Source organism: Hypomesus nipponensis, chromosome 15, assembly GCF_054491055.1.
Source record: "Hypomesus nipponensis isolate SF chromosome 15, ASM5449105v1, whole genome shotgun sequence".
Lineage (NCBI taxonomy): Eukaryota > Metazoa > Chordata > Actinopteri > Osmeriformes > Osmeridae > Hypomesus > Hypomesus nipponensis.
Window position 1 is genome coordinate 16765643 of NC_140375.1, and position 9822 is coordinate 16775464.

A 9822-nucleotide genomic window follows, 5' to 3' on the forward strand; every position below is an offset into this window, starting at 1 on the left:
CAATGACACAGTTGTATGTAGGCGTGGCTAGAGGAATACTGACTGCGAAGACTGTCGGATGGCAGTTTTGTAGGGTCGGTTCGTATTAAAAACGGATCTTCAAATTCATAAACGATGTAATGAAAATACAGGTACATCTTCTTTTATATAAATTTCTAATGAATTGTTCAGACGTTCTTTCCAACTGACCTGTGTATCCTATTTGTCATTAATTGTGATAAAAACATATATCTAAATTTGCATGTAAAGTTAGTGTCTCCTACGTGTGGTTTATGTTGTATAACAGTTATCTTAAGTCCTTAAAGTTTAGGGTGTTCAATTCATATTCAAATGCAAACATCACAGACCAAGGACAAAAATGATCGACTTGAAACTTTTATTATCATTTTTTTGTTGTTTAAACCTTTTACAGTACTGTAACAAAACCACCAAAACAAAAACTGGATGAAAACTTTTTTTTTTTTTTACATGCTCTAATTACAAAAGGAGGAGACATGTTGGAAATAGGAGCAACGGCGGTGATACGATGTCATCTACTGCATGGCTGAAGGAGGAACAGGGAGGCAGGAAGGAGCAGACGGCTACCTCTCACACACTGCCCTCAGATCAGCTGAGGACTGGAGCATTGGTCACCCAACTGAACACATGACAGATGAGGAGCTTATCCTAGATCACAATAAAAGAGCTAACCAATCAAAGTACAGTGAGGTCCCAATTTACCCTCCCTGTCTCAGTCTAACCAACCTGACCACAACCAAACATCTTCAGAGGTGATCGAGTCAGAGCCACAGACTGAAAGACAAGGGGCACGCTTCCTTCCTGGCCCTCCTCAGTCATGGAATAAAGTAGTAAAATATGAGTGACCAATGAGAGCCAGGGAGTGCTACCCCCTGCTGTCAGTCAGTCAACAGTCAAGGGAGACAGAGGGGGTTCTAGGCGTCATAGTTGGGGTTCTTGCGCAGGATGACGAATCCCTCCAGGATGGGGGTGACGGGGAGGTACTCCTCAGTTGCCAGCTCGGCCCTCTCTCCGTGGGCCAGGAGCACCGGTGTGGTGTGGGTCTGGAAGCCTGTGATGGCCTTGGGCTTACCCGCCTGGCCCACCACGTCCACAGCCTGCACATCAAACACACATTAAAGGCTGAAGAATACTTTCTGGACTTTAACAGGAGACATACAATCATGCCAGGCTTCAGGTCCCACATGGATCTCCCTCGACCACCTGCGACTCACGAGACCCAGAGAGCGTAGAGGGACAGCCTCGTTTGAATCAGACTGTGGGTGTGTCTTACCTGTCCAACTCTGACCGACACAGGAAGTGGGCGGAGCTCCTCGTCAAAGGTGACCAGCATACGGGGCTGCATGGCCGCTACCAGTCCGTACAGCACGTAGTGGGATTTACCCAGGATGACTACCGATCAAAACAGCAGGGAGTGTGTCATTTCTCAACAACACTTTCCAGTAAACAAGTGAATCTTCATTACCCCCCGAATCCAAAACAAAAGAATACGTCAAAGAGTACGACATTGGACAGGGACAGAAGTGAGACTCACTGTTCTTGACATCAAGGAAAGAGACGAGGACTGTGAGGAGTCCAGCCACCGCCACCTGACTCATCAGCTGCCTGTCACTGTGGTAGGGACACAGAGTCAAAGTCCCTTTGCCCAGGTGAGTCAGACCCTGGGTGCGGGAGAGGCAGAGACCAGAACAAGTTAGGACCTCCAGGTCCACTCACATGAAAGCACTGCCACACCCAACATACATTACAACACACGCACTGTCCTGTGATTCTGAGGGTGTACGCGGAGCAAACGACAAACGCCAGCGCTGGTCACACGGAGGCATCTGCCTGTCACCCACCTGTGCCAGTCTGACCATGAAGAGGTTGTTGGGGTCTTTGGCGTGGTACTGTGCCAGCTGTCGAAGCATGGCGGCCAGGCGGGCGTTGTTTGTGCCTGCGCAGGGAGAAGAAGGAGAAGGTCATTTAAGTTGCTATGGAAACAACTTCCTGGCTTACTGTGGGAATTCATCTGCGAGCTCATGCAGTACTGAGAGGAAAATGGTGGTTTGGATCAACTCCAACAATCTTCAATTGCTCTTCGGAAGCAACAGTCTTTCCATATGAAGTGCAGTTGATTGGGAGCGAGCACGCGTTCGTCACTAACACAACACCAGTCAGGAAGTCAAGCGTCTGCCAACAGGAAGTTGCCTGCTGACAGACTAGTTTTGTATGATAACTACAGGGCTGGTGTCAGGGCGGGGGTCTACTCACCGCTGCCGACCATGCCCATGGCGAATATGGAGTTGTGGGACACCTCTGGGTCGGCGTCGTGGGAGAACTTGCTGAGCGTGTCCAGGATGTTGAGGCGAGGGTTGGACACGGAGATCAGGGCCAGGGCCAGAGGCACAGCGCGCCTCAGAGTGGGCTCACCGTACCGCAGCTGGGAGGAGCAAGGGGAACGTGTTCAGCAGAGAGCAACAGAGAGAGGAGTTAAGCTGGGGCCTGTTGGACCGCGTTGATACTGACCAGGTGTCCGAAGGTCCGTAAAGCCATCTCAGAGCCGATCTCCTCTCCCATAGCGATGAGTGCAATACCTAGCACAGCCACGCCCTGGGGAACAGCAGCACAGACAGTAAGGTCCCGCAAATTGATCTGGACTTAAATTCATTTCAGAGCATACTTTAGGTCGGACAGACTGTTACCCTCTCATGTTTGTCCCACAGTTTTCATAGTTTAACGAAGGTGAATGAACGACACAGAGCATTTGGAATTTACACGGAGGACAGTACCTGATGGGAGCCCATGTCAGCGGCACTCTCCTTCTTCTCCTTGTCTTTCTTGTCCTTCTTGTCCTTGTCCTCCTCCTTCTCCTTGGCCTCATAGTGCTCGCTGCAGATGTGCAGTAGCTGCTGCACCTTCAGCACGTTCCCAGAGCCTGGAGAGGACGGAGGAGGGGAGGGGGGGGGTGAAGATGGAGGAGGGGCGGGGGGGGTGAGGACGGAGGAGGGGCGGGGGTGAAGATGGATGTAGGGTGGGGGAGGGGTGAGGACGGAGGAGGAGGGGCAGGTGAGGACAGATGTAGGGTGGGGGAGGGGTGAGGACGGACGGGGGGTGGGGGAGGGGTGAGGACGGATGGTGGGTGGGGGAGGGGTGAGGACGGATGGTGGGTGGGGGAGGGGTGAGGACGGAGGAGGGGGAGGGGTGAGGACGGATGGTGGGTGGGGGAGGGGTGAGGACGGAGGAGGGGTGAGGACGGATGGTGGGTGGGGGAGGGGTGAGGACGGAGGAGGGGTGAGGACGGAGAACGTGGACAACTCAAGCCGGTCGGGGAGCAAAGCGTGTGACTGCTGCGCGTACCTGCATAGGCACAGATGTCCACTAGTGTGTTGGCAAAGCTACGGAAGGGCTCGGGCACCACCTGCAGGGCTGCCAGGGTGGTCTCGATGGCCTCCCCCTTACCTGGGCACAGCAAGACAAGAAAGGGAGCACAGCAAAGGTTAGAATCTTCACTAAAGACCTGTTGGACGCAGTACATACACAGCCCAACTCCTCCTGTACCTAACCCAGCGAGAGTAGTCCCCACCCACAAACCTGAACCCCCCTGTGCCTTACCCAGGTGGTTCAGCCCCAGACCCAAACCCCCCCCTGCCTTACCCAGGTGGTTGAGCCCCAGCCCCAGGGGCAGCCAGCGTGCATACGTGTCCTTCAGCTCCTGCTCGTTCTTCTCCATGATGGTCTGGACGATGGTGGAGGTGACGTCCCCGTTACACGAGCCCACCGCGATCATGCCGCACGCCAGCGCCGTCACGCCTGCCACCTGCGGAGTACGCCACACAGCAGCGTCAGGAGCGTGTGGAGACACATGTTGTCACATGGGTCACCATTGTCCCAATCCACAGTGTGGAGCCCATGACACACAAACATGGCTCACCTCCATGTTGGACTTGGAGTCTCCCATGACGGGCAGCAGCAGAGACAGCACGTCTTCACGGTTGGAGCCAGCGTACGCCAGGCCCAGTCTGAACAGTCACAAGAGGACAGGGCTTTACCAGACAGAACACATCCCCCTGGCTGGTCATGGAACAGTCACACTTCTGAACTTGTGGAAACTCCTTTATGCATGTGTGTGTTTTCTCCTGCATGTGTGTGTGTGTGTGTGTGTGTGTGAGTGTGTGTGTGTGTGTGACTACTGCAAGATGTATAAATATTTCTTCTTCCTGCATCCCATCAAAGTAAAAGGTGGTTTCTGATTGATAGATGGATCTCAAAATGCACCTTCCTGTATGGCTCTACTCTGAGGAGATCAGACCTGATGTGGGCGGCTGTCAGAAGGGGCCCGCTCACCCAAAGATGGCTCCTATCCTCATGACGTTGCTGTTGTGCAGCACGTAGTCGGACAGCAGGGCCAGGGCGGGGTCACACTCGTTCCTCACCCCGGAGTTGACGATGCCACAGGCCAGGAGGGCGCCGGACTGGACGCGGCCAGAGGAGGACCCCAACGAGAGAACACAGTGGGTGTTAGTGACGGCATCAGTGTCCTGTTGGAGGGGAGGAGACGTTGACGAGGCAGGGGAACAGACAGAGAGGGTGAAGAAGCAGACCTTGATGTAGTCCTCGGAGGAGTAGAGGTACTTGTCGATCTGGGTCAGACCTCCGTCCACGTCCCACAGCAGGATCATGCCCAGGGAAGCTGCCGCGCTCAGCATACCTGGGGACAAACACACCATCATCATCATGACCATCATCGTCATTCAAACTCCATACATTTTTTTTTTTTTTTTTTTTTTTTACTAAGTGGACCAAAAAAATCTTATTTATATCATTACAAATAAATAGAACAGATACATATTTGGATTGTGTTCAAACCAAACAGTCTAAAACTAACACCAGTGTGTGTGTGTGTGTGTGTGTGTGTGTGTGTGTGTGTGCGCTCTCTCACCGTGGTCCTTGTTCTTGTACAGCCACTTGTTGCCGTCGTCCGTCAGCAGCTTGTCCTGTCCGAAGGCGGCGTTGACGAAGCCGTTGACAAACGAGGAGGCCAGGTTCATACGGGCCGAATCCACCTGGGAGCCGCTACCCCCAAACCCTGGGGGCGGCCGGAGAAGGAAGGAAGGCGTGGTGAGACCGAGAAAAAGGAACATGCATCACAAACTGATTGGCTGATATTGAAGACACATTAACAAGGCCTCACGGTTGTTCTCCAGGTGAGTTTTGTAGATGTCGTCAGGGACTTTGGGTTCCATGATGTCCAACTACAAAAACAGAAAGCAGTCTTTTAGGATGAGATATGCAGAGTCATGAAACTAAAACAGACTTCTCCTATAATTAATCATGATCCTCCTGCCCACAATCTCACTGGACTTTCCATCCAACCGTTTTAGTAGACTAAAAGCAGTTCACGTAAGGAACATGATGTTGGAAATGCGGAGACGCCCCTCACCTCTCTGGCCAGAGCCAGGAAGTTACTGTTGAGCTGCACGTTGGACATGATCTCAGTCAGGTCCTCGTAGTCCTCCACGTCCTCATTCAGCTCCAGGAACATGCCGTGTCTGCCCAGCATGAAGGCCATCTCCTTCTGGATCACACTGCACACACACACACAACCAACACACTTGCTTAGCTGAACCATTGAATGTTTTCATGTACATTGAAAGGTGAATGTGTTCATATACGGTACGGACTCATATCTGTGTGTGTGTGTGTGTGTGTGAAGCCTGTGTGAGGGATGATGTGTTGTGTAGAGCTCTGCTCACATGTCCTTGCAGGATGTGAAGATGTTCTCCACCAGCTCCACGTCGTTGAGCATCAGTGCCAGCCTGAGGGCCTCTGGGTAACGGTTAAACTTCCGGAATATGTTCAGGGCACATTTCAGCAGGGCAGAGTTCTCTGGCTCTGGGACGTAGCTCACACAGCTGAGAGAGAGAGAGAGGGGGGGGGGGAGGTGATCCAGAGAGAGGGGTGGGGGAGAGAGAGAGAGGGGTGGGGGAGAGACAGAGAGAAACAAAAAAGTTTCCCAAAAAATTAAAACGTGTTTGTGTCTTGTGTGTAAAAAAAATAATAATAAAAAAAATACTTAAAAAGGTTTCCTAAATATTTGTCAAGAAGTACTTTTGCCATCTCTGGGTAAATGAATAAGGAATTTCCAATCCCTTGAATTTAGGACCATGGACACCTTTAAGACTGCATCGAGGTGTAATACTGGCATCTGTAAACGTGTGGGAGTATGAACCACATGTGCTCAGCCCCGCAAGGTCCAGTCACCTACACACACCGGGTCCCCTGGTCCTCTCACCTGGCGAGGTAGAGGCAGACCTTGGCTCTCACCTGGCGAGGTAGAGGTAGACCTTGGCTCTCACCTGGTGAGGTAGAGGCAGACCTTGGCTCTCACCTGGCGAGGTAGAGGTAGACCTTGGCTCTCACCTGGTGAGGTAGAGGCAGACCTTGGCGTAGGCCGTGTCATCGATGTAGAGCTCCAGCATCTCCAGCTTCTCGATCTCCATCAGCAGGTCACAGGCCTCGTGCTCCGCATTGTGTGCCATGTTGTAGGGGACGATCTCCTTCACCAGCTTCAGCAGGGTCTCCTGCTGGGTCTTGTCACTGTCATCCACGTCCTGCCACTCCTTGGCCACCTCGCCTGCCAGGTGCCTGCAAACACACAGAGCAAGAGCGAGAGAGAAGAGAGTAGACATTAACACATGAGGTGGGGACAAGGTTAAAAGGCTATTTTTTAAAGAGCTAATCATTTCTGTAGGTGCAGGTGAAGGTGTTGGTGTCCCACGGATGACCACCTAAAGGTGGTCATACAAATACAAAGTTGCTGATAGGGGTCACTCTTTTAGCATCCACAAGGTGCCTGTAGTCGTCAGGTGGCTAACACAAACACATGCTAGCTGGCTCTGAGGCCCTACCTGACATATTCGTGTCCCCAAGACGCCAGCTCCTCCTGGGATCCTAGCAGACGGTATTTGAGACACTCCCGTTCGCCACTCATCGTCATGGCCAAGACTGACACCACGTCTCCACAGAAACGCTACGGAGCCAAACAAGAAGTTAGAGCTCGTCTGGTAGAGCCGTCACACAACGCCAACCAATCTCCATCGAGAATTCTTAATGAATACCAGGTGTTATTAACCCAATGTCAAAATCATTCCATTGCGACAATTCAAATCAAACAGAAAAAAAAAAAACAGTTCCAGTCATCCTAATCTAACTGTGATCTGACAGGGCCGACCTTGTTTTCCCCGGGTGCCATGCCCTCGTAGATCTCCTTGAGCTTGGTGTAGTGAGGGCGCAAGAACTTCAAGGGCTTGGGGACCGAGGTCATGGAAGTGGTGGATGAACGGATCAGTCTGCGGAGCTCCTCTAGAGCAGGACGGTAAAGAGATGTGTCCTTCTCCTGTAGAGGGGTGTGAGAGTCCGTGTGTGGGGGAGGGATACAGTTAGAAAATACAGACCAGATCTGTCAATAAAAGTAGAACTTTAATCGGTTCTACATGTGACAATAAGGAGTAGGAATGATGAGCAGTGTACTGGTTCATGAGATACTCACACTCAGTCGCTCAACCATCATCTCCAGCTCTTCCTGCAACTGCTTGTCCTCCTCAGACTAGAAGAAGAAGAAACCTTTATTCATCTGTAACCGTGGTGCGCGTGCGCACACACACACACACACACACACACACACCAGAGCACCAAACACTGACCCGTGCGGGAATCTAAGCCAGGACTACGTATAGCGAACAATATTATTAGCCAACCCCACAATAACCAATACTCGTAAGGTGCAAGCTGTGCGCAATGCTGTTAGTTTTAGAACTGTGCCATTATCATCAGATCAAGTTGTTGACTTTATAGACAAGCATAAGCCGCCATTACTAACTAAGCTATCTCGGTAACGCATTACTGAACTTCTGCATATCGCCAACTAACTGCTATGTCATTACCCGCTGACAATCAGTTAAACCAAAGCCTTAAGCTAGCGCGTTCTGCAGCTAGTGCTAGCTAGCCAACGTTGTGCTAACACTGTTAGAGCTAGGCTAGTACTGTTATAGCAACATTTAGCCAGCTGGCTGCTTGTAATGTTTCAAATCAAATATGACTTATATCGTAACAGTTCTCATGCGGCAGAAAGTCATAAAATTGCGGCTAGCTAGTAGAGCTACGTGATTGCTAATTAACTAGGTTAAGACTTATTCACTGTTGAATGACAACGCTCTCGGCCTTTTCAACCATGTTGTCAACCAGCACAGTGACTCAGGCAAAAAAGCTTCGCTTCCCTTGAGCTTTTCTGATTTTAAATGTTCGTATATTTACCAATTCTTGCTCCTCTTTCTTCTCCTTGCCCTTCCCAGCAGGTTGTGTTCCTTTTTCCTTCTCCTTCTCCTTCTCCTCCGTCTTTTCGGGCAGTTTTTTCTCTTTGTTTTTTGCCTCCTCCATTCTTGCTGTTCGGTTAGCAAAACGAACTGAATCTAGGAACCGGGGTGAAATGCTTCTTCGTCGATAACAACTGAGTTCAATGGCAAGTTTGGATTCAATCTTACTTTACCACCACCTACTGGACAGAAATTATAAGTGCATCGATGTCTCAATGCTGTCAGACATCCCCTGCTTTTAGACTGATTTATTGGTGTGCAGTCAGGGGTTTGAGCAGTGCAGACATACTCCCGTCAACTTTGCTTGCCCAGTTTCCTGATGTTAGAGAGATAAGAGTTCAGCTAGTTACCAGACTCTGGTAAACATTAGCTACACGCTACAATCAGTGCGAAACAGTATTACACATATGTGTAGCCTATATTTTAATTAAATGTAAATAAATAACACCTTATACTAAGTGCTTTAATATGGTAAAGAGCATATGTTCCCTATTTACTATGTTCAGTACGTATTGGGCTTTTTCTGATTGTTATTTTTTTAATGTTTATTTCAGGCGCAATGGCCCATACACGAATACATTACATACAAGAGACAATCTACTTATCACATGGCCTATGTACAGTGTAGCAGTTTCTCCAAAACTGGCTCCTGGAAAAAGCGTCTGAGGATACAGTAGCCTAACTATGTCATTTCCAGACGACAGGAGGCGAGCTGCAAAATAATTCGTCAGTTATATAATAATGTAATGACAGCAGTATTCTAAGAACTCGCTGAGAACTACGTGTGAGACAGTTCATTCGCTTGTCGGAGGTGCTCAAGCAATGTGTGCTCTCCAGCATCTTGTAAGTTGTATGGTATGTTATACATTGTATCTCAACAGTTGGTTACTTCCTCAGTTACTTGATGTCTGTTACCTGCACATCCATTTCAAAGGGTTTGTGGTTGAAAAAGCATGGAATGTCTATACTGAATGGAGTCATTAGTTCATCATTATTTTCAGGCTAAACCTATGGTTTTCTCAGTTTCATGTTATTTTATACAGAAAAGGGCCCCCAAGAAACGATGGGAAGTCTATGAGAGGGTGATAGGCTGCAATCTGCCTACCCTCGAGTAAGTAAGACTTTATTTATATAGCACATTTCATACAGGAATTGCAGCTCAATGTGCTTTACATATAATCAACAAAAACAATAATACAAGTGATAAAAGTAATAGATCTAAAACATATAACAAACTAGACTAGCATTCTATCTGCGGTCTCTCGAATCCGTCTTGGATCCGAGCTGCCTCGTGCAGTTTCCAAACATATAACAACCCAGACAAGCCGCACTCTCTCTGCGGTCTCTCGAATCCGTCTTGGATCCGAGCTGCCACTTGCAGTTTCCGCACATAAAACAACCCAGACAAGCCACACTCGCGAGGACCTGCACACATCGAGGAGCCTGAGGC

The 9822-nt window shown here is 49.6% G+C and overlaps 1 protein-coding gene across 1 annotated transcript; it reads right to left on the reverse strand.

The window, feature by feature from the left end:
- Window positions 1–362: 362 nt before the first annotated feature.
- Window positions 363–8495, reverse strand: psmd2 (proteasome 26S subunit ubiquitin receptor, non-ATPase 2). The gene is made up of 21 exons (XM_084674501.1): window positions 8314–8495; window positions 7550–7606; window positions 7232–7396; window positions 6909–7030; window positions 6421–6645; window positions 5754–5912; window positions 5441–5585; window positions 5192–5252; window positions 4940–5086; window positions 4602–4708; window positions 4345–4472; window positions 3932–4019; window positions 3655–3817; window positions 3358–3459; window positions 2790–2935; window positions 2527–2610; window positions 2272–2440; window positions 1860–1954; window positions 1553–1679; window positions 1292–1410; window positions 363–1115 (listed from the first exon to the last, which is right to left on the reverse strand). Exons 1-21 carry the CDS (start codon window positions 8434–8436, stop codon window positions 933–935), a joined length of 2715 nt encoding a protein of 904 aa, XP_084530627.1. The 5' UTR covers window positions 8437–8495; the 3' UTR covers window positions 363–932.
- Between the last annotated feature and the right edge of the window lie 1327 nt (window positions 8496–9822).

What these genes read in the sequence shown, in the direction of transcription:
- psmd2 (XM_084674501.1), bottom strand. Translation starts at nt 8,436, where the DNA reads ATGGAGGAGGCAAAAAACAAAGAGAAAAAACTGCCCGAAAAGACGGAG. An exon ending in TGATGGTTGAGCGACTGAGT is followed by an intron (nt 7,397 to 7,549) that starts GTGAGTATCTCA and finishes ACCCCTCTACAG; the next exon opens with GAGAAGGACACATCTCTTTA. An exon ending in TGGCACCCGGGGAAAACAAG is followed by an intron (nt 7,031 to 7,231) that starts GTCGGCCCTGTC and finishes TTGGCTCCGTAG; the next exon opens with CGTTTCTGTGGAGACGTGGT.